General features: G+C 38.0%; 4 protein-coding genes and 1 long non-coding RNA gene across 6 annotated transcripts; 3 read left to right on the forward strand and 2 right to left on the reverse strand.

The window, feature by feature from the left end:
* The first annotated feature begins 76 nt into the window (after positions 1-76).
* LOC137963573 (uncharacterized) lies at positions 77-2467 on the forward strand. The gene is made up of 5 exons (XR_011115217.1): positions 77-130; positions 1005-1117; positions 1403-1488; positions 1733-1822; positions 2215-2467. It is a non-coding gene; the product is annotated as an uncharacterized lncRNA (long non-coding RNA).
* A 5834-nt stretch (positions 2468-8301) lies between these two features.
* LOC137962483 (pentatricopeptide repeat-containing protein At3g49240, mitochondrial) lies at positions 8302-10522 on the reverse strand. Its single transcript, XM_068809373.1, has one exon. It carries the CDS (start codon positions 10476-10478, stop codon positions 8520-8522), a length of 1959 nt encoding a protein of 652 aa, XP_068665474.1. The 5' UTR covers positions 10479-10522; the 3' UTR covers positions 8302-8519.
* Positions 10523-10667: 145 nt separating this feature from the next.
* Positions 10668-11707, forward strand: LOC137962484 (small ribosomal subunit protein uS13c). Its single transcript, XM_068809374.1, has 3 exons — positions 10668-10842; positions 10928-11152; positions 11238-11707. Exons 1-3 carry the CDS (start codon positions 10726-10728, stop codon positions 11403-11405), a joined length of 510 nt encoding a protein of 169 aa, XP_068665475.1. The 5' UTR covers positions 10668-10725; the 3' UTR covers positions 11406-11707.
* A 2529-nt stretch (positions 11708-14236) lies between these two features.
* Positions 14237-19419, reverse strand: LOC137962037 (E3 ubiquitin-protein ligase SINAT5-like). Its single transcript, XM_068808748.1, has 3 exons — positions 18973-19419; positions 15457-15843; positions 14237-14740 (listed from the first exon to the last, which is right to left on the reverse strand). Exons 1-3 carry the CDS (start codon positions 19156-19158, stop codon positions 14378-14380), a joined length of 936 nt encoding a protein of 311 aa, XP_068664849.1. The 5' UTR covers positions 19159-19419; the 3' UTR covers positions 14237-14377.
* Positions 19420-22006: 2587 nt separating this feature from the next.
* LOC137962302 (probable inactive ATP-dependent zinc metalloprotease FTSHI 1, chloroplastic) lies at positions 22007-27594 on the forward strand. 2 transcript variants are annotated; one of them, XM_068809089.1, is made up of 16 exons: positions 22007-22848; positions 22952-23036; positions 23580-24014; positions 24100-24153; positions 24263-24328; positions 24508-24603; positions 24707-24835; positions 24931-24983; positions 25075-25270; positions 25406-25520; positions 25715-25989; positions 26102-26185; positions 26280-26392; positions 26482-26731; positions 26896-27101; positions 27287-27594. In XM_068809089.1, exons 1-15 carry the CDS (start codon positions 22130-22132, stop codon positions 27079-27081), a joined length of 2856 nt encoding a protein of 951 aa, XP_068665190.1. In that variant the 5' UTR covers positions 22007-22129; the 3' UTR covers positions 27082-27101; positions 27287-27594. The 2 variants fall into 2 exon arrangements, with proteins under 2 accessions (XP_068665190.1, XP_068665191.1); XM_068809090.1 differs by having other exon boundaries at positions 27355-27594.
* Positions 27595-27841: the final 247 nt, after the last annotated feature.

Here is a 27841-nt window from a genome sequence, read left to right on the forward strand (position 1 = left end):
GTCTAGTAGCCCATTTAACGATTACGCAGTTGAGGCCCGTTACGCTCGGTAGACCATCCGCGCCCGCCAGCAACCACAGAGGACAAGCGTGGCTCTGAAATTACCGGGTCCGGTACCTCTGCTCCTTCTGGTACGTCTCTTTCTCTATCACTGAATTCTTGTTTCTGGATTAACCATCACTTCGTGCTTACCGGTTTTCAACTTCTTCACGGATTTTCTGTGATAACTGCATAAAGGAAGTGCATAAATCTGAAATTTTTTATGGATTGTAATGGTCAATGAAAAAGAAAGCGACCTCTATTTGGTGATGGCAGCGATCAAGATGCATAAGGTTACGGAAATTTTGATGTCCCGGCTTGAGTTGTCCACTGTGGAGCAGGACGAGGATTTATTGCTTTTGCACGGAAAATAATGAGTTTCAGATGAATGGAAGTAAAAACTTATTGTCATGTAATCTCTGTGGACTGCTTGCTAGTGTGAAGAATGCTGCTACATTTCCACGAAACTCCATTGTTGTTGGTGATCTATGACTGACTTCCTTTCCCGGCTAAATCACAAAAACAAATCGATAATTAGTTCAGAAAAGATTAGTAAGAAGAGAACGATGAATTGTTAAACAAAGTGAATATAGAGATGCCAGTTTATGCATGCCTAAGAGATGCGTCATGTATCATGTAGACAATCCTACTCTCATACGAACTCATGGCTCGGGAGTATGTCTGATGGTCTGCCGCCAAAATAAATGAGTAAACTGCTCTACAAAAGGGACGATCCTGCATTTTTTCTTGAAACCTCTTCATTGTTGTTATTTTTTTTTAATGGAATTTGATGAGGCAAACACTATTTTCCTTTCTCCCGCGACAATGATTCAGATATTGAATCGTTTCAATTCTTGTGATGCAAAGAAAAAGTACTTGTTGAGCTTACCTTTTTTCTGATCTTCACAGAATTTTTTGCAGGAGTCCTATTGTTGATTATTGGATTAACTAGTTATATCTTGACAGTGCGATGTGCAGATTTAGCAGCATGAGTCACTTCATCAGTTGATGCCATGGAACTGGAAATAAATACTGGTGCTATACTAGATGAAGCTATTCTTGAATACGGGAACAGAAATGTAATTTCTGTTTATTTGTCCTTTTTCTTTCCTTTATTTATTTTAAAGTGGGAACGCTAGATTTGGAAAATATATTTCTTAATAAGCACTATTTGAAAAAAAAATCAAGTGATCTCTGTGCTTTTATAACTCAACGTACCTAAAATGTTTATCTTTGGAAATGATAGTGTCCCCTAATGCTTTTCACCACAAAACAAGGTACCTCTGCTACTCTTTTAGTATAAAAAAAAGGGGGAGAAGTGCTTAATAAATGCTGACCAGTGTTCATATCTTATTTTTCTACAGGATGATTTCGTCTTGGAAAATGGAGGATGTGGAACATGTATGGATATTATTATTGATCGAGGGGTGTTGGATTGCTGTGATGACTGGTAATTGCTGGAGCTAGTTTAGTTTCTCAGCTCTTAATAGGACACTATCTGCATTAATTTCTGAATAAAAAAATGTTCCTACCTTTCCTTAATCTGAGATTAACAGATAGTTATTATTAATTAGTCATTACCATGTTGTGTGTCTTCAAGCAACTATGGGATGCTCGTGGATAAATTAAAACGAAAATTGAAAATGAGAAATGTAGAATGGAATTTTTTACCGTATTACATATGTTCCTTTCAGGTTTTGTTTTGCATGCAATGACAACTGGACCACAATCACTAACCTCTGCCCACTTTGTGAGAAGAGTTTCAGATGATAACCTGTATCCCAGTAAGTATATTCTAGCTCGGAGATGGGTCTTTTGGAATTTCAAATTTATGCTAATATTTCACTGGTTAAATTTATTTTCTTTTTCATGACAACTTCATTTTGGACCACAGAGCTGTTGTTATCACTCTCTCATATGGATTTTGGGTTGGGAAAATTGCCAGATGATTTACACAATAGATAGAAATGTTTGTGCATATGATCATTTTACAGTTAGAATTATGATTTAATTTGTGCACTAGCTTCTCTACAGCTGGAGTTACTACTGTAGAGGGTTTTGTTGTTTTCTCTTAGAAACAGAATTAAGAGAACAGCTAAGAAACATGTATAGCAACTAGGACACGTCAAGGTTTTATTTATTTGTTTGCTGATGCAAATGAGATTTTGATAAACAGGTTATTTGCAATAGTTCATGAGATTATTTTGTTATTGATGGCAATGTCTTCCACTTCATCGAGCTATATGATGCAATTGGCAGCAGCAAGGTTGTTGAAGACTCACTTTCAAGATTTTTTTTTATCAATTTATTGAAGAATATTGAGCTGCACTTTTTCTGAGAAGTTTGTTTCTTAGATCATTGGGAAAAAAAATGTGCATTCCTTAGAAGCCTGAACTATTGACCTATTCTTTAAATGTCCCACAACATATATTTCCGGAGATGATGACTGGAGTGTGCAAGTGGAGAACAAGACACTCTCTTTTCCTTCATACTATATTAATGAAGATGCAATGATCTTCTCTAAGTGATTATTTTAATTTTCTTCTATTACATGTTCATTTCTTATCTTCACTCATGTCCTTATACTGTTAGTATCTTGTAGGCAGTCATCTGTTTGGATGTAGATGGATGTAAGATACAAAATGGAGTGGCTCCAATTGAAGGAAATTTACCTCTTGATACCTCAATTGCATGCAATTCATGCAATATATGGTAAAAATGTTTATATGCCTCAATTGAGAATTTGATAGGGTACAACTCTGTAGTGTGTTTAAGTTCATGTTGTATAGTGTAACATGTAACTGGTATTTAAAGTAATTCTATGTGATATACAGTAAAAACGCATGTATCCCCCGTTTGAGAATGTTCCATCAAACAATTTTTTTTTTTTTACGAAGATGTATTTTTATTAACAAGATAAAATTACAAAAGTGGAGGGAGCAAATCCCTTACAACAAGAGATTGCAGGAAAGCTCCCTCTTTGGCAAGCACATCTGCTGCCGAATTTGCAGATCTAGGAATGTGAGACCAAATACATGAAAAAGAAGATACAATATCCAAAATCTCCTGGAATATGTCCCAGTGCCTCCATGGGGGAGTAGTATTGCGCTTGCACCAACCAATCACCACCTTGGAATCCCCTTCAATGTGGATAGGCCCACTACATTTGTCTTTGAACACCCGCAGCCCATTAAGAAGGCCATGTAATTCGGCTGACGTTGAGTCGGAAGTGCCTAAAGGACCAGCATAGGAAAAACAATGATTTCCAGATGAATCCGAAATGACGCCCCCAAAACCCGCGATCCCTGGATTGCCAAGAGAAAGAGAAGATCCATCAAAATTCAGTTTTAGGTAACCAGTTTTCGGGGGGGTCCATTCCTTCATAATTGGAATTTTGGTTCCAATGTGCATCCTCGCAAAATTGCTCCAGTTGTCTTGAATGCCGGTGCCCTTGAAAAAGGAGAAAGGTTTTTTTGTCAATAGCCAGGTGGATATTTGCCCTATCACTCTATCAACAACTCTAGCCTCAAATTCGCTTTTAGCATCAGACCGCCTTCTATTCCGTTCATTCCAAAGCCCCCATGGAATGAAACTAGCACATGCTAAGATAATCAATTTGCCGAAGCCAGGAAGGGGATATCCCAAGATCGACTTGCAAAAGCTTATCAGGTCAGCAGCAATACAAAACTGAATCTCCAACTTGTATAAAACAGAGGTCCACACGTTCCATGAGAACTGACACTGAAGAAGAGTATGACTGGCGGATTCATCTTCATTCTGGCAGAAAGGACATAGTGGATCTATAGATGGGTGACCTCTTCTTCTGAGCTTCCATCAAACAATAATCGTCCTTTAGTTTGTTTGTTCATATAGTTTAGTGTAACATATAGCCAAGTGAAAAAACAAAACATATAAAGCATATCTATGTCATTGTACATCATTGTTACTAAGCAAAAGAAGGTCAAGTCAGGAGGCAGTTTGGCACTCCACTCCTCTTTCACTCTCCCTCTTCTCTGGTTCTTTGTTTTCTTCTTCATGTTATTTTTACTATTGTTCTTACTATAGTTCTTTTTCCTTCCTCGACCCTAATTGACCTTTCTATGGTTTATTGACGTGCCATATGAATGTCACATAATATGTTAGAACATGATTTAATCACTGTTTTATTGCTATTATTATTTCTTACCAAGTTCAGGAAGAAGAATCATATGGTTGCTGACTTAACAAATAGAGATCTTTGGACAATCGGTAACCATCTCTCCCCTACCACTGCCCCAAAGATAAAGAGAATGGTGACAGGAAAAAGTAAGCACAACCATTTATAAAATGGAGATTCCTGTAGCAGAATCATTTTTCACTTTGTGGAACCTTACTTTAAGAAAAAGGTGCCTTATCATGTACTTCATTTATTTTCTTGGTGAGCTGAATATTTTCCTTCTGTGTTTTATTCTGAATCATGCTGACATTCTTTTTGTAGTACGAAAGTGTGTTCAGCTTAACTAAACAAGTATATTATTGGGAATATGCCCATAAGTATCAGTATCAGTTTAGTTTCCTTTTTTTTTTAAGGTAATGGTCAGTTGGTTTTTCTTAGAAGCCATAACTGGTAGATTTTACCTCAGTTGGTTTCTCTTGACAAACACAAATTACATTCAACAGTTACAAGCATGATTAGATTCTCGGAACATTTTTTTCTGTCTAGAATCTCAAGGATTGGAAATCATCAGCTGTTTTTTTTTTTTTTTTTTCTGGCTCTTTGTTTGGATGAAAAACAGGTATCATGCATTTTGCATGGTTGCAATCCCGAAAGATCATCTGAGAGTTCATGGCTGTGCCCTCGGTAAGTACAAAAAGGGTGCTGAACCGCTGATAGATTCTCATTTTTTATTTTCCATTATTGAGAGGACTAGAAGAGTAGACATTTATTCCATCTGACCATTTGAATTTGAAATTTTTTTCATTGCTGTATAATCTATAAGTTTAATCACCTTCAGTTAATACTAAAAAATGCAAAAAAATGGCTGCTCAATCTTACAGCTTCCTCTGAGTACATAACTGACTCCAAAATGTGCATGTGTTCGTGTTTTTTTTTTTTTTTTTTTTTTTTTTTTAAGGAGGCCGAGGGGAGGGGAAGCATGCTTACTTAGTCAAATCTTGAATACACTTATTATAAAAAGAGTGAATTAAAGAGAAAGGTACTGAAGATATCATAGAAGTCTCGTGAAAGGTTAGTGTTGCTCATTGAAAGATAGAATAACTAGATCAAGTGTATAAAGAGCTGAATAGAGTACAACATTGAGAAGGCTGATTAAGCTAGATCTTAAGCCAGCCCAGTCTCCTAACACTGCATAAACAACAAATTAATAGATTTTTTTCTCAAAACACAAATAATTCTTATGGGTTTCTGAAATTTGTTGTTGTTATAGGTGTACAATTGATGAAGTACGGCAAAGATCAGATGGCTTAGCAACACAGTCCATGTGGGCTGTACATTGAGGAAAACAATGGTCCTGAATGTTCAGTTGAGGCTTCTTTCTCTGGAAAGGTGTCTGTAGGAGTTGCAGATGCTGGTGAGACAGATGTTGTTGTTTCATTGGTTGAAGGAGCACCGTAGACAAACATCAATAAGAATTTTCCTCAACACAAAAAATTAGATATGAAAACTAAGGGAGATGATGAAACTTCCGTATCCAGCTTCAACATCAGTACTTCAGCTGTGGAAGCACCACATGCTGTTATTCTACCAAAATTTGATCTACAAGATACTTCATTGGCATTGTCATCAGCAAGAGATGTGTCGTTTCTGTCATGGAGCCACCTCACCAGTTTAATAGTGAAACCAATGACACCAGTGGTCCTATGCTTCACCAGCTCCTTCCTTGGATACTTTACTGGCTACCATTGAAGTATTTGAAAGTGCAGCTGCAGTCAATCTTCATCTGGGCCTAAGCGTGGATTCGTGTGAGTTTGTAAATTAATTTTACATCTTTGCTGCCTTTGTCACTACATCTTACTTGATACTATTTATAGCTGATGTGGTGATAATTTGATGCTATGGAAGATCAAGTCACTGGAGCTGCTATCCAGCAGAAAGTACTTCAGAGAAATGTGCTTTTTCTGGTAAATTGGTTAGGGTGTTTGAATATTCCTCGTTTTGGGCTGTTAGAGTTTACCTTTCGTCTGTATTCAATACATTATTTCTGCATTCTCTGGCTCTCCTTGAGAGGAAGTGTTTCATAAAATGTATAAAGTTTTGACAGCTTCTAAAATTGTTGCAGTTGAAAAGTTGGCAATGGATGCTGATAAAAATGTGGCTGGAGAAGCAATCAAATCTGCTCTTCTTACTTCCCCTTGTTTTACTCTTGTTCTAGAGATGCTGCCTTTGGAAAGTGATGAAAAAATCGACATGGAAATGGAACCCAGAAAGAAAGCAAGATTAGATGGAAAAGCTCCAATGATTCCTCAGAAACTGCCTGTAACAGCTTCTGTTTTGAACCATAAGACTAGGAATATTCCTGAAAAGAAAATAAGCTCACCAGATATAATGAGTATTGTTCAGGAGAGAAACTGCAAATCTTCAGCTGCATCTGCTCATCTGAAATCTGCAGAAAACAAGCCTGAAGATAGAGACAGTTCTAATGGACAAAGGGTGAAAAAAATCATGCATAGAGCTTCAGAAAACAAAGAGTCTCCATCAGTACTTGAGACACTGAGACAAGAAAATGGGGAGGCCAATAGGAGTAAATCTACAAAAGATCGTGGCAAGAATGATATTTTTTATGTGAAGGTCCTCACAGCATTCAGTCCTGCCATAACTGGACCAAAAGATGAACCTGCGAAGAAAATGGATTGTTCTCTAATGAATGCAAGGAAATTGATGCTACAAAAGGGAAAGACACATGAAAATTTAACTAAGAAAATATATGGTAATGCTAGAGGTAGACAAAGGAGGGTGTGGGATAGGGATTGGGAGATCGAGTTTTGGAAGCACTCGACACATGACAGCTGAACCTGCAAAGGTTGAGACTCTGAAACAGTCCTTGACCTCCTGAAAAGGAGCTCAAGTGTGAAGACTTCAGAGGTTGAAAACAGGTGCAAAGGGGATGTCAAAGATTCAATTCTTTCACAAGTATATTTAGCAGATGCATCTGTTTTTACCAGGCAGGAGGATATCAAGCCTTTCTCTACTAGCACTAGCATTGGTGAACCAAGTTCTGAGAGTAGTTCAAAGGGCACTCCTGGAAAGTTTTCTAAACTAAACTGTGAGAAGCAGAGTAATTTTTCACCAGTTATTACTAAATCATCAGAAAGTAGTGTTCCTTCCTCTAATAATTTGAATAAAAGGAACGTGCAGACATTAAAAAATGAGGCAATCAACAGAATGGCCCTGGAGAATAGGACTGGAAAGCCTTCTTCAGTATCTTTGTCAAGTGGATCCTAAGGAAAATCCTGGCAAATCTGATGAACAAGGATGCAAATCAAGGGAAGTGAGCCTTGGAAGTTCTTGCCAGAAAGACTGCTTTGATGAACAAGGATGCAAATCAAGGGAAGGAGGAAGACAACTTTACGCTTAAAGGAAATTACCCTCTACTCGTCTGCTTCTGTATCTTTGAAACTGAAAATTTTCATGACTTTTGCATACGTTGCCTGTCTTTAGCATTTCATTTTGTTCTAACAATTTATTCTCTATTGAATTGCATTGATTGGATAGGAGCAAGCATAGTTACCTGGTGATATGAGAATGGTGCTGGCTTCTGTTCGTGTCAGCAAAGTTTCCAACCCAGTTAGACAGGTATGTCATGGACATTGTATCTCCAGGGTTGTGAATTGATTCAATACTTAGGTCGAATCTTTATATGCAATTGTTATTAAAGAAAAGGACATCTGTGAAAGGTCAGGTAGTAAGTTGGTGTATGTAAATCTTTTGTTCATAGATGGTGTCATACTTAAGCACGTATTAATAGAAAATTTAACATAGATTTTTTCGATTGATAGCACCGTCGTCACATTCTTCCCATTTTAAGTTTAAATCATACTCTTTTGTTTCACGACAAGGGCTTACGCTTTAAATTACTGTAAGTCGTAATAGTGAAGTTCACGTTTGAAAGGAATTGTGACAGTCTCATCATAACGTAGCATAGTTTGAACGATTTCGTGACTAGTTTCCTTCATACGAAAACCCATATCTGATTCGATTTCTCTTAGTATTCCAATCAGGTAATAAAGAGGTATAAAATGCTCATATTCTATGGGAAGTGGCACGTAATAAAGATCCAGCATCAATATATTCGTCATGGAAGTTGAAACAGAACTGTTCTGTAAATCATCAAAATCTGGTACAGAAGAGCCTTACCCAGTACCTCAATCCTCGTCAACTGCTCCTGCCACTTTCATAACAAGGAGAAACCTCCTCTTTTCCACAGCAATGTTTGGAATAAAATTAAAGTAAATAAAACCTGGCTTGCTTCAGCAGCTTATCGCTCAACTGGAAGTCTCGACTCTTTGCCCTTCTACACCAGAGCCAGCGTCACTTGCTGATTCTACATCGATCTCCTCAGCAGAGCTAACCCCATTCCCAGGAGTTTCTACGGAACCAGTTCGCTCAACAGCAGGTGCAGTCTCACTGGTAGATGAAGCTTCACCAGGAGCTACCTCGGACTCTTTTGTATTGAATTTGCTAGTTAAAGCTTCAATGGAAGGTATACTAATTCTAGAAGTCCGGGACTCCTTTGCTAAGGCTTCCTCCTTTTCCTTTTCTTTCTCCTTCTCCCTCTCATCAAACAACCTGGCTAAGTCCTCCTCTCTTCCTTCTTTCTTTAAAGCTTCAGTCACAACTTCTCTCAATTCTTCACTGAAGGTTGACTCGTCTTCTTTCAACATTCGTCGAATGATCTCAAGCACATCGTCCAATTTCCCATTGTCACATAATCCCTTAAATATAAGATCATAACTTGTAGCATCTGGCTTGACCTCCTTCTCCAGCATCTGATTAAAAAGTTCCTTGGCTCTGTCGATCTGCACAGCCTTCAGCAACTGACTTATCACCTTGTTGAAAACACCCACACTGGGCCTCAACCCTGACTCTACCATTTTCATAAAGTAGTTATATGCATCATCAATCCTATTCTGTCCCAGACAAGCATCAATTAATAAACCAAATGTAAACTCATCTTGTTTAACCTTACGTTCACCCTCCATTTCCCCATAAATCTCCTCTGCTTCCCCAATCTTTCCAGCACCCAAAAGTTGTTCGATCAAATTATTGTAAGACAAGGTATCAGGAAGACACTTCTTCTCGTCCATTTTTCTGAAAACCGCAATTGCCTCTTGAAACCTTCCGTTGCTGCAAAACATGTCCACCATAACATTAAAGCTCCCCAAGTTTACCGTAAGTCTTCTCGGTGGACTGTGGATATCCATCATTCGGTCAAACAACTGCATCGCCTGCTCTAACTTATCATTCTTGACCAACGCCTGCAACACAGAGTTATACGCGATTGCATCAGTTCTATATCGCGTATTTTCTCTATTTTCTCTAGCCAAAAGTTCCTCGAGAAAATCCATAGCCTCCTTCTCCATCCCTTTCTTGAAGTAGGCTTTCATCACAGACCCATAAACTCGAACGATGTCCTCAGGGATGAAAATGGGCCCCGAAATCGAATCCAATTTTTCCTTAACTTCGGAAAACATCTCCAAAGCACGTTCGACGTCATCAATTTCAACTAACGCTGAAATTAGATAATCATACACGACGGGATCCGGTGCGAGTCCTTTCGAAAGCATATCATTCTTGAGGGAAATAGCTCGTTCGATCTTTTCTCGATCGCCTGTAGACGCCAAACCTCGGACGAGGATGCGGTAGGTGGCAGCAGAAGGGCTGAAGGAAGCATCATTAATGAGAATCTTATAATGATCGAGTGCAGTATCGTATTTGCGGCAATCCAAATAGGCGTTGATGAGAAGGTTGTAAGTGACAATATTAGGAACGACACCGGCCTGGATGATGAATCGGTGAAGAGCAGCGAAATCGGCATAACGAGACTGGCGGAGGAGTGCTGCAAGAACGGCGTTGCAGGTAAAGACAGTAGGGCGGCAGTTGGAATATATGGAGTGACGGGTGAGAAGTGAAGCCTCAGTAAGGTCGTTCTCACGGATGAGAGTCAGGATCCGATTGTGCAGGTTGAGGCGGTTCCCTTGCAGAACCGAGACAGAATCAGGGAGTTTCGGGGTGTTAGGGTTTGAGACCTTACTCGGGGGGGGCTTGGGTCTGTTCTGAGTGATAGGGGGATCTAGGCGGAGGCGGCGTTTGCGGCGGCGACGCTCTGCGGCAGCTTCTTCCGTAGATGCGAATGAGAGGAAGCGCTGCGACTGGAGAGGAATAGGATTATGATAGTAAGGTTTCAGAAATTTGAGATTGAAAATGGACCTCGAGAGCGCCATGATTGATGACCACCAGAGCTGAGAACACGACCCTAAGAGGGCAAGAGAAGTAAGGGTTTATCAAGGGTTTCTTTCCAGGCTTCAGATAATAAATTTCATTCGAGGGTATTTTGGGAAATCTAAAATATCGTCAAGTCGCTCTGTTCTGGCGTTCGCTTCAAGCTTCAGACATAAAGGATAAGAAAGCTGTAAAACTAAAACAGAAACAGCAGAAGACGACGGAAAGAAGATAGGAGCGTAGAAGAAAATGGCGACGGCGATGCCTCTTGCTCCTTCTGTTTCTATTAACAGCAAGGGATTAAGTTCTTCCAGCTGCCTAATTCCAAGTAGAATCTCGTTTTCGTCAAAACCATCGTCAGTCAAGGCAATACTTTTTCTTGGCTATCTTACTTTCCTTCTTGCCTTGTTTTCCATTTGTATTTTGTGATTAATTTGGACATTACCGGCAGCCTCTGGGACTTACAATTCGCAGCGCCCGTGTTGGGGGAGTTGAGATTCCCAATAATAAAAGGATTGAGTACTCACTGCAGTACATTCATGGCATTGGACGCACTGGGGCCAAACAAATCCTGGTCGACCTTAACATGGAGAACAAAATTACCAAAGAACTCTCTGAAGAAGAGCTCATCATCATTCGAGATGAAGTTTCCAAATACATGATTGAAGGAGACCTTGTACTAAATCTCTTTCTTTTACTTCTACCCAATTATGCTACTTCCCGATCCAGTCAGCTTTCTAATTAACTGTTTTTTGCTGCAGAGGCGTTTCAATGCGTTAGCAATTAGAAGGCTGAAAGAGATACAATGCTACAGGGGGATGAGGCATATCCAGGGTCTGCCATGCCGAGGGCAGAGAACGAAGAACAATTGTCGGACCTTAAAGGGTAAGAGGGTTGCGATTGCTGGCAAGAAGAAGGCCCCTCGTTAGTGGCAATTCTTTAAATCATCAAATCATTGTCTATCAGTAACTACTGAGAAGGTGGGTGTGAGTGTTGAAAACCCATTATTTTGTAACTGAAGACTTGCTATGTTGTTCTGCTTCATTTTAGTCCATCTAATTTCCTAAAGCCTTGTGATGTTGCTCTGTTTAGTTTGCTTTGCCTTGTGGTTATTGTAGATTGTAGCTTTGAGCTGGAAGCTGAAATTTCAATATGCTGTAGAAAGCCAACTTGGTTTAGTATGCTTTAAATGTAGTATTTTTTTCCAATTAAAACAAAGTTACATGTGTGATGATGACTAAGAACATCTGGTAAAGGTGTCAAGCTTCCAATTACTGATAACTGAACTGCTGAACGTGCTTGATTTAATTAAACATCCTGGCTTAATCTAAACTCCCCATAGGAAGTTCTAAGAAAAAAACTCTACAATCTTCAACAATGTACCCTCATAACAGCCTACAGCTTTTGCTTTTACCATGTGAGAGTATCTCTGGCCTAAAAAGTTTCTGCTAACTCAGAATTCAAACTCATTTTCTGACAAACTAGAAAGGTGCACCCTTCTAGTTGATAGCTCATCAATGTTGTACTTTTTTTAGAACAATAAGAAATGAGATTTTAATGAGGAAGCTCCATGACAGGAGAAATTACATCATAGGAAGAGAAAACAAGCTGAGATTAAATACAAAACAGAAAACATCAATCTCCACCTCTGCATCATTAAATAAGGAGTAGGGAGGGGGACTGTGGCTATCACAAGAGATTATCTGGTTACTTCCTTTTCGAGGTCCACAGTAATTTGCAGCAATCTGATTGAAGATGTCTTTGTTACATCTGGACCCTTGTTGGTCCTTAAGTACCCTCAGAGCAACCATTGACATACAATTTGGACAATCCAAAGGGGGCAGCCACTAGTTCCATCCTTCCATATGCTCCAAAATAGCTGAAGTAGGAGTCTAAAACTTCAACTGCAACATAAAGATCCATCGTCATTCTTAGGTTCAAGCTGGCCAAGAGAAAGAGCAGATTAAAATGATGTGCATGTAGACTATATTGGAGCTTGTGGCTTTCCTAACAATATAAACTTCCTCTTTGCAATAAACCATTCTCTCACCAAGCTATGAGATCTGCACATTGAGAGATTTCAATCTCCTCAAAGCCATATAAACATTGAAATCTCTACTCCCTAGAGGGAACTTGAGAGTCAGCTATAGGAGCATCTTTTGTGTGGTTAGTTTCTGAACTCAAGGACAGTTTGTTGTGAATGAGATCTTCTCCAACAACACTTGCCAGAAGGTAATGCAGTTACTCTACCCTGGAGAAAAAGATTCTAGATCAAATCTTAGGTGGAGTGAGGCATCTGTCCACACTCTAGAAGTAGATTTTTTCTGAGGTAGCATGAAAACAGCCCCAATCTTCAGACCCGAATTTTATGTCAAATAGATGCCTCCAAGGCAATTACCACTTTCCAAGGAGAACAAGATTGAACAAGTGAAGATTTATCCCTATCACCATTCTGTCTAGGCTGGTGCATCTCCTTCCACTTGACCTAGTCCATTTTGAAAATTTTGATGCTCCATTCTGCTGGAGTCATTTCTAGGTTGTTATAGGTTATTCGTGTCAAATGACAATAATCTTAGGAAGGAAACCAATGCGAAGGATTGAAGGAAGTTTTAAAGAAATATTATCAGTACAACTTGATGGCTTATCAGTGGAAGGCCTATGGACCTTCATATTGAATACGTTTAACAGGATGTGCAAGATGGTTGTCTTCCTCCTCTCCCTCTCAAGATGCACCCTTGAGTTTCCTGTACTACTATAACCTTATAATCCAGATGCCATTAGTTTCTTCAACTAATTTTATCTCTTAAAGTATTTGACAGTTCAAGAGAACCATGTTCACAAAGAAAAGTGGCATAACTCGGAGCAAATTTCGGTTAAAGACATCTTTGAATGTCTATTTCTTAGTGATAGTTTTTACCAATTTTGGGGATAGTCACAGTTTCATTTTAATTCCTCTGGTTTCACAAAAAGTTAAAAAGTGATTAAAAAGAAAGAGTTTCGTATTGCTCCAATAGGTTGGGAGAATAAATCAAGAAGCATTAAACTGGTCCTTGATCATTCACCCCTCTTACCTCTACTTTGCCTTTCATTAGTCATAAAAATTTTCCTTACTTCTGGTGTAGGTACTGACGCTACTAGTTTTCCTGTTGTTTTCTATAACAACACAAACACAAGAGCCAAAGTGGATTTTTTTCAATGGGAAAAATTGTCTAAAAAAAAATATTTTCATCATTTGTTTTCCTATGATGAGCACAAATGGTCATTTGGTCTGCTTTCTTAAGTATTTTTTTTTGCTTTCGTTGTTGAAACGTAATGACCCTTTGGAGATCACCGTTATCCACCAACTTACGTGAAGAAACTTACAACTGTGGGGGTTAAATTTTTATTTTTTTTAAGTGGTTTCTTTTAAGAAAGATGAGTAGAGTGAGGATTACGCCCGAAAGGTGAAAAACAGTGAGAGACTTGCTCTTTGAGAGGAAAAGGTGAAAGGAATCTCCCCATGCAAAGGAGACTTATTTTTGTGCTCTTAGATGCTTGTGTATGCTCAAAAGAGAAAACAAAATGATTCTTTGATAGCAAACTTAAGCATGGGAGTAAGAATCTGAAAACAAAGCCACTACCAGATGCTTAAAATTTAAAACTGGAATCTGAATAACGTTCAGGAGCACCTGATGCGTTTGGCAGGCTTACTTCATTTGTTGAACTTTATTAGGCCATAACTAAAAGCACAAAACTTAGTATTCATTTGTCTCTCAGTTGGTGACACCTTCAAATATTTCTCTATTTCATAATAATTAAGACATCAGGGTTTGTATCTTTAAACATCTTACAGCCACCTCAAAAGTGACAATAACACAACACAACACAAATTAATACATGTGAATTTTAGCGGACTTGCAGCTCAGTTACAGTGGTTGGGTATACACGCCCCGGTTTCAGGGCTCTGTTGCTCCTTCCATATCCTGCCTGTGACTCTTAACTTTAGCTCTTTCCTATCCCCACCTGAGAAAAAGAGTGCCATATTTCTCTGAATTATGAGACCATCATGACTGTCACGGACCTTCCTGTGACTGTCCCGGACGCTCCGTGGGGTCCCTTCCCATATGAGCTTTCTCCCGTTGGCTCCTACCTCAAGACTATAGCTGTAATTTCTTGCTTCAGTTTCATCTCCCATAAAGCGGAGAAATGCCATATATACAGGAGCCATACCAAGTTGGAAAGCCTCAAAATGCAAACAAAAATATTGCCCAAAACAGTGGAAGACCTGAAGTGAGAAAGAAGCAAAAAGAAGGAACACAGCAAACAGTATTCACATCAGCCAACACAATCTTACACAATAAAAATATCTCATAAAAAGCCACAAACTGCTGCTTTTTTTAGTTCATCAGACTAAAACCCAATTAGCTACAAATAATCTTACTGAATTGGTAAAGGCATAGCCAATGCCAGAAGATAGATAGAAAAACCAATGACTTGGAATCATCAGAGACAAACATACAGATGTCTAGACAGAAATTTGGGAATTAACCCAGGAATAGTACGTGTCAGGGTAAGACTACACCCACTACTACCTACTATCACTATGTCATGTGTGGTGATGTGCAATTAACCTGCCAATAAGTAGGGTCTAACTGTACATAAGCCATATTTAAAAGCTCAAAGTCAAGTAACCCGGGCATGTGATTGATGACTTCTTACAGAATGATATAAGATGTGTCAGACACTTATTTAACCACACATTTGTAAGTAATTAAGGAGAACCGAGAGTCTGATTTTCAGAAATCATTGTCAGGGCCTCCCAATTGAGGTTTTAAGCCAGTTTTCATCTTTTAACTCACTTCTGTCAAGCATACAAGCAAAAATGAACCTAATCATTCAAAGATCAAAAAGACAAGAAGCATGAAAAACAGAACTAAATGAATACTCCAGGGAGAAGACCAAGAAATACAATAAATGTAAAAACAGAAATGGTGAACATACTGTGAGCATCCAGGTGGCATTTTCAACCTCCCGAGGATTTGACTTGACATATCGATGGTTGAAGGTGCACCCAGTATGCATGTCCACTTTGTGATCATCCCTTAGATGAGTTACTAGAGAGGGAATATTGCCAACAACTGAGCATTCTGATCCAGCGTATGGACAATTATATGGTCTGAAGTTGCACTGGGCCTCATGTTTGAGCTTGCTGTAGTAAGGGAAGATCTCTGGACAGCCCAATGAGCAATATTTGCACGGGAGTTCAAGTGACTCAGCTACTTTTTCCAATGCTAAGCACCTGATGTCCCCAAGCTCCTGCCTACAAGTGGGGCACCGATTATGAACCCTTGTTTTACAGGTTGAGCAGAGAGTGTGCCCATTGTGACACTGCAACAAATATAATCATTATTAACAATTCCAGACACATACCATTGATGCAATACATGCCAAGATGAAGCTCACATCCTCGATAAAGTATCAAAAGAAATACAAAAGCATGGTACATAAATATGAAAGCAAGAGTACATAAATTAATGCATAAAGTCAGAGAAAAAGATGAAAGTGTGTGTACGAACTAAAAGAACACTTACTTTCCAGGAAGCTAGTCCTGAAATTTTGACAAGCACATAAACTTGAAGACCCACCTGGACTTGGATAATAAGACAACCTATAACCAACTTCAGCAAAGTTTGAATTCTATTGTGACATAACCTATTTCCAGATCTACCTGTCCTACAAAATGTATGGTGATTCCATAACCATCACCCTGAAGGAGGCAATCCACAGTTCATGCATGGAACCAATTTATAAAATATGATGGCCAGTTCAGCCCTACAAGATTCTGAAAGACTCATTCTAGGACAGAGTCATTAGGGATCTGAAGCCTTTCCATGTCATGGTTTAAGTACATGCATTCCACTCTTCTACCTTGTTCCATTATTCTCAAAAAGGAAAAATATGATCTACCAAATCAACTCTTCATCTTCTCATTCTATTTTTTTTTTCAGAAACAGACAAAGAACAAGAATTTCAAAAATAATAATGGGTATGAAGAACATAAATAATAATGACAAGCGGTCTTCTCATTTCATTTGTCTTTGGCTGCTTTATTTGAGATCATATTTCTCCTATTTATACACAAGTTGTCAAAGTACTTGTCATCCATTAAATAAGCATATGACAAGAAAGCAGAAGAATAAAAAATAGGAACAAGGAATATTTTTGAAAAAACAGGAGGCTCACTTCAAATGTGACTATGGGGAAAATCCATTCAAAGAAATACAAAAAAATCTATTTTCTGTTAAATTTTTCTTAATTTTTGGACTGCCAATTTGAATTAAAAAAAAACAGAACTCTTGTTAATAATATGCATATCAAAGATAACAAGCTTTCAATAATATTATCATTTAAAAGAAGGGTTTAACAAGACCCAAATACATAGAGTTAGATTTCATTTTCTTTCTACCCCCTTTTTTTGGTATTAGGTTTAGCACCTTATATCAGAATCCGTTCTTCAATACACCTCTTTTAGTTCTTTATTTACTGATTTTATCCATTTGTATACAACTATCCTTGGACTCATTGATTATCTGAGAAAAACACACATCTGTTAAAGAAAAAAAGAAACAAGATCACTCCAGAGGATAATGAGATAAAATGGAACTATATGAAAGCACTACTGCTAGGATAGGGGGTGGAGTATTACTGGAAGTGTCACTGGTCATACAGTGTATGAATTAATATGGGGTGGACGGAAAAAGATACCCCGTAATGGACATGAAGATAGAAAGGAATTAACAGAAGAAAATTCGATTTTCAAAGAGATGATGGTTTATCTTGCCTTTTATTCTGAAAAGAGAAATTATGTGTTACATTTGGCACAAGAATTTTAGGGTAGGATATAGTATTTTTTTCCCCCAAGGCTGGACTCCATATCCTAGTGAGACTTGAATCCAAGACCGAAACCACCTGTGTAGCCATTGTTTACGGACAAATTTAGTTTTTCTTTGTAAAATGCCCAAAATATATTATCGTAACATCAAAGATTCACCTACAGAGAAAGAGAGAGAGAGAGAGAGAGAGAGAGATTGGTTGTCTCTTTCTACTTTCGACTATCCATAACGGCATATAACCAGCAACAAAGTCATTCCAATGTTATTCAACTCTATTCCCAGTAAAACTCAATTTCAGGCAGGACCTAAATATCACATTTCCTTCAAAAATTTCGTCAAAAGAATCTTCACTTCATCAAAAAGTTTCCTTAAAAAAAATTTCTGGTCGCACTACTGTATGTCCCCAGGTACATACATATTACAAATCAGAATACACGCCACTAACAAGATGCTTGTACCACTAAAGTATTAAGATCTTTCCGTTCACTTGAACACTCCAGATATATAACATAGAGACTTCTCAGTCTGCAACAGTCTGTTTTGAAAAGTAAAGAAGATTGCGCTTCAAAAAGAAAACAATAATTAAATGAGCTCTGATTATAACCATAAAAGAAATGTCATAGCCCATAACAAGCATCAATTAAAAAATACATCAGATGACATGCTGGAACTCAATTATGCACTTCTTAGAAGCCAATAAGTGATGAAGAAAAAGTACAAGATATTAATCTATAGCAAAGGATATATATGAAAGTGCACTCAATTAGAATTTTAAGTTGGAACAATAACTGCCAAAAAAAAAAGAGCTAACCTCCAGATAAAATTTAAGTTGCAGTTGCTCCCCACTCCATTCGGATTCCAAAACAAAGTTAATTTATTTGTAAAAATCAAACCATTTACAGAAAATTGTCAACAAGTGAATCTTCCAGAACCAGGTCACGATTTATTTGCATCTCATTTGCAAGATATTCCTCCACTGAACATTGTTCATGACAAATAAAGTCCGCAAATGTTGGAAGTGCCACGGCTCCATCCATATTGGCTGAATGCTCACACCTCATTAAGTAAAGCATCATACTGCTCCTGGGACGAATTCATGTAACCAAATCCTTCAGCGTCCCTTTCAATTTTCCCTCGATCCATCCAATTCAAATGCAGTAGAAATCCAAATAGCTTACCCGATCAAGGAGTCTACCAGAACCCATTTAACGTTTGCCTCTAATTTTTCAAAAAATAATAAGAATTAAATAAAAAAACAACTAAGATAAGAGCGTAAATTTCAAACTGCGGAAAACACTACTGATTTCATCAACCGAAAGGTTTCTATAGAAGAACTTCAATTATGTCGAACGATAACAATCGGACCATTCACCAAACCCCTCAAAGAACCCCAAAAGTAAATAAATAGGCCAACCACTCGGTCAATTTCGTGTTCTACTCTATTTTATTTCAATTGGAAGAAAACGAGAAAAAAAATAAGCAAAGATTACTAATATTAGAAAGATTTGAAGCACATGAACAGAAAAACTTCAATAAACATGAAAACCTACTCAGACCGACAAAGCGGACACAAACCTCAAAATGCATCAAAAAGTTTAAAGAAAAGGCGAAAGGGCAAACCGACCTGATGGATCGGGGGATACATTGAATTAGTACAGACTGGACATTCGAGCAGTTCATGGACGCTCGTTGCCGGAGGCGTTGCCGGCGGGACCGTATTCGTATGAGGCTTCGAAAATTGGTGGGGACGTGTTTCTTCTTCTTCGATCCCATCAGAAGATGAGATACATTCAATGTTATCCAATTCCATTCATAAACCAACAATCAAAAGTTCCAAAACCTACAATTCTATCTCGATTTTCTCTCTTCTTCCGCCTAACTCCAACCAAACATCCCGAAATTTTCCACCCCCCCCTTCCCTCGTCTTCAAATTTACGTTCCGGAAAGGACGAGAAGAGAGAGAAAGGAAGGACAACGAAGATCGATACCAGAGAAGACAACCAACAATGGAGGTGCTTTTCTTTGTTTCGCGTTTTGCGGGATATGGTTTATAAAAGCGCCACCGTCGGAAAAAAAAATAGCAAAATAAAAACAAACCAACAGAGAATTTTAAAAAAGAAAAATGATCGGAATCGAAGATGAAAAGCCACGTCCGATGCGCTTGTTACCAATATATCTATCCCAATTTCCTAAACGCAGAATCTAGATTCCAGACAAGCTTAGCAGCAATAAGGCAAGAAATCAAAGTCAAACTTACCGCGAAGGACGACACAGCCTTACCCTCGTCTTTCAATTTCTCGTTTTAAAACCTTCACCGAAGTGTCTACCACCGATTGGCTAAGCTCGAAACCTGTGGCACGCTTACCGTCCGATCAGTTATTTGGGTTTTAATCTAAATATTCATTTCATAGGGGCCACATCTGTCGAGATTTTGGATTTTTAAAATTCAATAAAAGACTTTCAATTGTTATTTAGTTCATTGTTATTATTATTATTATACATTTGTCATGAATTGAGGTTTTTTACCCTTTTCGTTTTTTATTTAAATAGTTTCATTCAAATGCCAAAGTCCTCTTTAATATTATGTATATTTAAATAGAATATGGATAATAGTTAAGCTAATTGTTCAAGTGATTAAAAGTATATTATTGTCAGAGTTAGGTAATTCTGGTCGACCTGAGTTAGGTACTTGGCTTTCAGCACTTAACAGACTGGTCTATTGAGTTGTATTGGCTAGGCATTTGACATGGTATCAGAGCTAGACACCTTGTTCTGCGTTTGAATCCCGACGAAAGCGATAGGGAACGGGAACGGTGGGTGTCAGAGCTAGGTGGTTTCGGTCCACCTGGGTTAGATATTTGGCTTCCAGCACTTAATAGACCGGTCTATTGAATTGTATTGGTTAGGCGTTTGACAATTATTATCGCCCTTTCGTTAACACAAGTTGTGGTGGTGTATTGGTTTTTTAGTAAATATGATGTGTATTGACCAATATCCTCCCGATACACCGTCCTCCTATCAATTTTATTCCTAGGGAAGAAACTGATAGTTATCAACCAATAAACAAAAGATCTAGGCAATATATTCCCTCTTAAACAATAATATGTGCACAATTTTTATTTCAAGTGTTGATAAAAATGCCACATAAATATTTACAATAAAATCAATGAAGAATAAAGAATGTAAAAGTTTTTTTTTTTAAATATGGTTACCTAAATTTTAAATGTGTAAACACAACTATATTTAAATATGGTTGATACTTGATAGTGTCAAACGCCTAACCAATACAACCCAAAAGACCGATATGTTAAATGCGGAAAGCCAAGTACCTACCCCAGGTAGACCAGGGGTGAACGAAACCTAACCCAAGTGAACCAGAACCACTTAATTCTGACACCCACAGTTCCCGTTACCTACTGCTTCCGTCGGGATTCGAACATGGTGCCCAGCTCTGATACCATGTCAAACGCCTAGCCAATACAACGCAAAAAACCGGTCTGTTAAGTGCGAAAAACCAAGTACCTAACCCAGGTGGACTAGGCGAACATGCTAAAATTAGGGAAAAGAGTAAAGAAACTCTCATTTAAAATTTCAATTTTTAATAAAAAGGTGATCTCTAAAAAAATCTTAATATTTAATTTAAAATAAACAAAATTTTAAACAAGAATAGCATAATAATTTCATATATCATCTATTCGATTTTAACTATCATGTTGTATTTTAAAATACATCATTTATGTAACTATTTTAAAATAAGTATCAAAATAAATTATTTAAGGGTTTGAGTAGCATAATTTATGGGGGCCTTTTTTATATCACAGCCACCGGGGTTCATAATATGATTGAGCACTTTTTGTGAAGGACAAAGGACGAAGGTAGGTCCCCGGTTCCTTGAGGTAGTGAGAGCTGTTCAATAATTTAATGTAAATAATTATCATCTAATGCTAATGCTTCCACGGTATCCAATGTGGATGACCACCATGATTGGACCCATTTGACCCCATTTTTCATAATTGCTACTTGCTAGCCAAGAATTGAGATTCTTGGGGAACATGTGACTAGACTTTAAATATATGTATATGTGAAATAAATTTTATTTTGAATTTTATGATATTATTTATTAACAATTAATTTATCTGATTTAATTTTATAATATTATTTATCACTTTTGTTAATAAATTATATTTATTTTAATTATCATCAATTAAACTTACATATAATTTAATTATTTTCTTAATTTGATAAATTAAAATAATCTAAAATTAAAATTAAATATTTTATAGTATTTATATTTTAATAAAACTAAATATTTATAAATTACGTATTTATATTTTAGGTACATTAATTTATTTATAAAATACGTATTTATTTTATATTGTATCATATTATATTAACTTTGTTTGATTTTCAAAGCACTACTATTTTTGGATGAATCACATTGATGGCTTTGTGCGATCTGAGCGTTTTGAGCCCAGAAGCCCATGTATATGACGTTCATGGGTCGTGGCCCAAGTATTCGCGCCAAAAAAAGAAGAAGTTAAAAAACAAATGAATGGTCATTTAGTAATTTACATAACGCTCGATGGCTTTTCCTACCACAAATGAACTCGGATAAGTAACATACTTCCGACTCTCCGCCCAAGTTCCCCCATCTTCTTCCTCTCGATCACCTCACCCTCCGCGCTCTCTGCATTACTTCCCTCACGACTAATCTCGGTCCGTAACATGGAACATTAAGAACAAGTCTGAAGCACTAGCGCAAGAAGGTCCGTTCCTCCGTCATGAATGCGTCGGAGGTCTTGTTTTCTTCTAGGGTTTTTCACCCTCAATGCAAGACTCCGCTTCCAAGGTGTTACTTGAGCTCAATTTGCCTCACGAGACGCTCGAATTCTTTTAACTACAAGCGGATTGGAGTTAGAACACGCACTTGCCTAACGTCTACAGTTTGTCGACAGTCTGGTTCGGACCCTGGGCCGAAATCCGATACAAAAAATGCGCGGGACTCTGGAGATGACTTCGTCACGAGGGTTCTAAAAGAGAACCCGAGCCAGGTGGAACCCAGATACCTGGTGGGAAATCGGTTTTATACGTTGAGCGAGAAGGAGAAGCTGAGCAAGTTACCGACTCAAGGGCCAGTCCATTTGGTTAAGAGATTACTCGGGAAATCGAGTTTTAGTGATGAAAAAAGTGGAAGTGATAGCAAAGGTGAGTCGACGGATCCAGTGTATTTAAAGGACATTCTTCGAGAGTTTAAGGGAAAGCTTTACGTTCCCGAAGAAGCGTTTAAAGTGAATTTGTCGGAAGAGGAGGAATTCGACCGCAATTTGGAGGTTTTGCCAAAGATGAGTTTTGATGATTTGCAGAAGTTCTTGAAGAGAGATAAGATTAAGCTCTTGACTTCAAAGTCAATGGCTGGGGTATCAGCTGATTATGGTTACCGTGATTTTGTGGTGGATCTAAAAGAAATTCCCGGTGACAGAACTCTACAAAGGACCAAGTGGTGGGTTAGTTTTGCATGACACATACCTTATCCTATTTATTTTTTTAAAATTGAAAGGTCAGGCACCTCTATTTCCAATGACCAATATGCATCTTTTATACAGGGCAGTGAAATTGACTCCAAACCAAGCAAGGGCTGTTTTGGAGGAATATACAGGACCTCAATATGAAATCGAGAAGCATACAGCAGTAATCTATCTTCTCTTATTTATGATTTCCTTCATTGATCTGCTCTTTGTGTTTCAGTGTGTCTGCTTAAGAGGTCAAATCTCTAGACTCTGAAGATCGTGATATGCTCGGGTTGTTAATTGTGAGAATTTTAAACTAACTGAAATAGCATATGATATTCCGTTGCCGATTCTGAGAGTGGGACTTTTATCTTTTATCTTGTTTTTTTTTTTTTTTTTCCCGAACTTAAAGAATGGAACATTTGATCTTTATTTTCTGTGGTTTTACTGGCTAAATCATTGGGGTTCACGTGTGTAGTTCAGTTCAGCTGATTAGGTCATTTTCACTTCAAAATTTGTAAAATACAGAAAAAATGGCTCACCCCATGTTTGTGTTTGCATCCTTATAAAGCAACATGACTAATGTAGCTAACCAATAAAGACAAATTTATTCTTTTATGACATATTTTTTGTAATTCCCGAATTTTAGCAATGCAGAGCATGAAATTTTATATTATTTTACTATTTTTCTCCCAGTTAATAATAATAAGATTTTGCAATGCAGTCTTACGTGGGAAAGTTACTTGAGTACCCTCACCCTGTGGCTTCTTCCATTTCTAGTAGAATAGTGGTGGAGCTTGGAATGGTAACAGCTGTAATAGCAGCCGCGGCAGCAGTCATCGGGGGTTTCCTTGCAACTGCAGCATTTGCTGCCACCAGCTTTCTTTTCGCAGTTACTACATATGTCATGTGGCCTCTTGCAAGACCATTTTTTAAGTTTTTTCTTGGAATTCTACTCGGTGTTGCAGAAAGAATTTGGGAAAATTTTATAGATTTCTTCAGCGATGGGGGAATTATCACAAAAATTCAGGAGTTTTACGTCTTTGGTGGTGTATCTGCCAGTATCGAGATGTTAAAACCCATCGGCCTAGTTCTTTTAACCATGGTTCTTCTGATTCGTTATACACTGTCAAGAAGGCCAAAGAATTTCAGAAAATGGGTAACATCCCATCTCCCAATTGTATATTCAGTTATTATAATCTACAGGTGCCAATTTTTTTAATAATATAATGGGCTTCTGGCAGGATATATGGCAAGGGATTGAGTTTGGGCAGTCCAAACCACAAGCTCGAGTTGATGTAAGTTTTTCTGTTTGACATGCTTTCTTTTCTCTCTTTATATGTTAAGGTACTCATGGGGACTGATTAAATGCTCTAACATGTTTTTCTCATGGTGGTGTTCAATAAGGGCTCAACAGGTGTAAGTTTTAGTGATGTTGCGGGGATTGAGGAAGCAGTAGAGGAACTACAAGAGGTAATTTTTTTTCCTTTTTGCTTTATCTTTGTTGTTATAGTAAATTTACTTAAACATACAGTTTTTCTTCATGCATGGATTTATGTTAATTCAATAGGTTCAATCACTTGGCTGCTATTTCCAGTTTTTTTCTTGAATTTTGTAGTGGGAGCAAACTAACTTTGTTATTTCCTAATTAGTTGGTCAGATATTTGAAGAACCCAGAGTTATTTGACAAGATGGGGATAAAACCTCCTCATGGGGTCCTGTTGGAGGGGCCTCCTGGATGCGGGAAGGTTAGTTATATTCTCCACGCTCGCATGCCAAGTAAGATTTTTTTAATTTTGTTTTGTTGAAAAAAATTGCTTGATTTTTCTATAAATGTCTGTACTTTTCCAGACTTTAGTGGCAAAGGCCATAGCTGGTGAAGCAGGTGTTCCATTTTATCAAATGGCTGGGTCAGAGTTTGTTGAAGTTCTAGTTGGTGTTGGTTCTGCTCGTATTCGTGATCTTTTCAAGAGAGCAAAGGTGGTTGCACCTCTTTTTTTGTTTTCCTGAATATTGGGGCAGTCTTTTCTGCTTTTTGTCCTTTTCGGAAAATCTAAAAGAGGAAAGAAATGTAGGTCAACAAGCCCTCTGTTATCTTTATTGATGAGATTGATGCATTGGCTACAAGGTACATTCGTTTTATCAACAAGGTAACTACTGTTAGAATAAGTTGCTTTGAGGAGATGCTGAAGTAAAATTTTTCTGTTTCGCCATGACAGACGGCAAGGAATTTTTAGTGAATCAACCAACTACCTCTATAATGCTGCAACACAAGAGAGGGAGACTACACTAAATCAACTCTTGATAGAGCTTGATGGATTCGATACAGGCAAAGGTGTTATATTCTTAGGTGCTACAAATCGAATGGATCTGTTAGATCCTGCACTTCTTCGGCCTGGTCGGTTTGACCGTAAGGTCTGATTTTGTGCTGCAGTTGGTAATTTATATTATGTTGGAAATTTAAACCACTTCTATGACTGCTTAGATACCCAAAAGACCTCTTGCAGGAACATAGAAGTTTTCTGGCTTTAACTTGTTTCTTCCTCACAGATAAGAATCCGCCCACCAGGAGCCAAAGGGAGATTGGATATCTTGAAAGTGCATGCTCGGAAAGTAAAAATGTCACCTTCCGTTGACCTTTCCAGCTATGCCCAGAACTTGCCTGGTATCCTTCTATTTTTAATGCTTGCCTGAAAATCTGATCTTCCCTTTTGGTAAATATATGCTATGATGGTTTGAAACCTAAAGATGACGTTGTCATCTTGTTCTAGACTTCTGACACGTGGCACATTCTCTTGGTAATTGATAGAACTATTCTATCAATCTTGGAATTGATGTATAAAATTATCTGGTGAGCAGGGTGGACAGGTGCAAAGTTGGCACAGCTGCTCCAAGAGGCTGCTTTGGTGGCTGTTAGAAACAGCCACCAGTCAATTCAGCAATCTGATGTGGATGATGCTGTTGATCGACTGACTGTGGGACCCAAAAAGTTGGGAATCGAATTGGGTCACCAAGGTCAGTGCAGGAGAGCTGCTACTGAAGTTGGAACGGCATTTACATCTCATCTACTGAGGCGTCATGAAGATGCTAAACTGGAATTCTGTGAACGCATATCTATCAATCCACGTGGCCAGGTCTGGAAGTTGTTTTTCTTGATCTGTGGTCTAGGCATTTGTGCAGCCCGTTGTTGTTGATATGCATTTAATCTGGCAGTTCTGAAATCAATGCTTCTAAATCTGCCTGCAGACATTTTCTCAGATCATTTTTCGTCGTCTTGATGATGAGTTATACATGTTTGAGCGGCGGCCTCAACTGTTGCATCGACTTCAGGTCTGAAATAATAGAATTTTGTGAACTTTTTCTTTTTCTAAGGAAAAATGTACCTTCTCTTTCCTACTCATTCTGAATAATTTGATATCTGAAGGTATTACTTGGCGGTAGAGCTGCGGAGGAGGTTATTTATGGACGAGATACGTCGAGAGCATCAGTGAGTTATGTTGCAGATGCATCCTGGCTTGCTCGTAAAATTGTATCCATGTAAGCCATCTCCCATAGCAGATTTTGTAGCCTTCACCCTTTCTTTGGCTTTATGGATGATTGATTTTTTAGTTATTTCCTTTTATCAGATGGAACTTAGAGAACCCAATGGCTATACATGGGGAGCCTCCTCCTTGGAGAAAAAACATTAGCTTCATAGGCCCCCGCCTGGACTTTGAAGGATCCCTGTATGATGACTATGGCCTCATTGAGCCGCCAATTAATTTTGAATTGGAGGATTTGGTTGCTCAAAAAACTGAAGAACTGATCAGTGAGAATTACAGAAAAACAGTCACTTTACTATGGAGACATCGTGCAGCTCTGGTCAAAACAGTACGAGTATGTTACCCTCTCTCTCCCATCTCCAGGACACTGTTAATAGAAGACCAGGAACTCTATGAATATTTTACAAATAAAAGAAAGGGAGTTTACTTGTTTCTAGTTTTAACATCTGTTTTGATTCATTAATCTCTAAACTTATTGATGTTTGCTCTGCTTTGCAGGTTCTTCTTGATAAAAAGGAGATTAGTGGAGATCAAATTGAGTATATTTTGAATACTTATCCTGCAGAGACTCCCGTTGAACTGGTTTTGGAGGAGGAAAATCCAGGGAGCCTTCCACTGTTTGAAGCACAAAACGGAAATGATTTGGTTTTGTCTTCTCTTACTCCATCAGAAGAAAGAATCTAAGCCTGCAGGAAATCCTTAAGGTTCTACTACTTTATGCCCATTTTCTAACATTCGGTATGTTTTATCATGTTTTGGGGATGACTCAACTCATCTGTGGTGGTCCGGCATAAGGGTTATCATAGAAAATTGAGCTGCAACTACATCTCAGTGGCTTAGTTTATAAGGCAAAGCTAGAAATAATTTTTAACATCATCTTTTGGTTCAGGGTGTAGTGCTTGAGGCGGGATCTTAACCTGTGTATATTGAGGAAATATCTCCTTTTTCCTGGAATAGGTTTCTCAACCTTCTTCACCCTATTGCTGCAACGGTGCCCTCAAGGATATGGATCGTAATCAAATTTATGTGGATATATGGGGAGAGTGTACCATTTATTCATAAAATATGAGGTAGGCAAATTTTGATACTTAATATCCTGTAATGGGTCCATATTTTGGACGTAATTTTGTGTGTACTTATTTTTATTTATTTCTTCGAAATATATCTTTAATTAGTAAAATTGAGATATTAGTTATTTCCTGGGCTATCAGTTTAGCCGCACCATTCATCCTCATTAGATACATAACCACTGTTATGGTCCTATGTGCTAATTTGGTGCTAAACCCAGTACGTTATAGATTTAATGGTCTAATTTTTTATATTATGGTAGCTCTTGAGTTTTGAGTTTTTACAGTAACTCTTATTTGATCGTTCCAGAAACATAAACCTGTTTTTTGTTAGTTTATGTTCTTTCTTTAATGTTACCAAGGGCTGGGAAGAACCC

This window comes from Aristolochia californica, unplaced genomic scaffold, assembly GCF_029961685.1.
Source record: "Aristolochia californica isolate CCGP_79_NKW_82.1479 unplaced genomic scaffold, dmAriCali1.0.hap1 SCAF_4, whole genome shotgun sequence".
Lineage (NCBI taxonomy): Eukaryota > Viridiplantae > Streptophyta > Magnoliopsida > Piperales > Aristolochiaceae > Aristolochia > Aristolochia californica.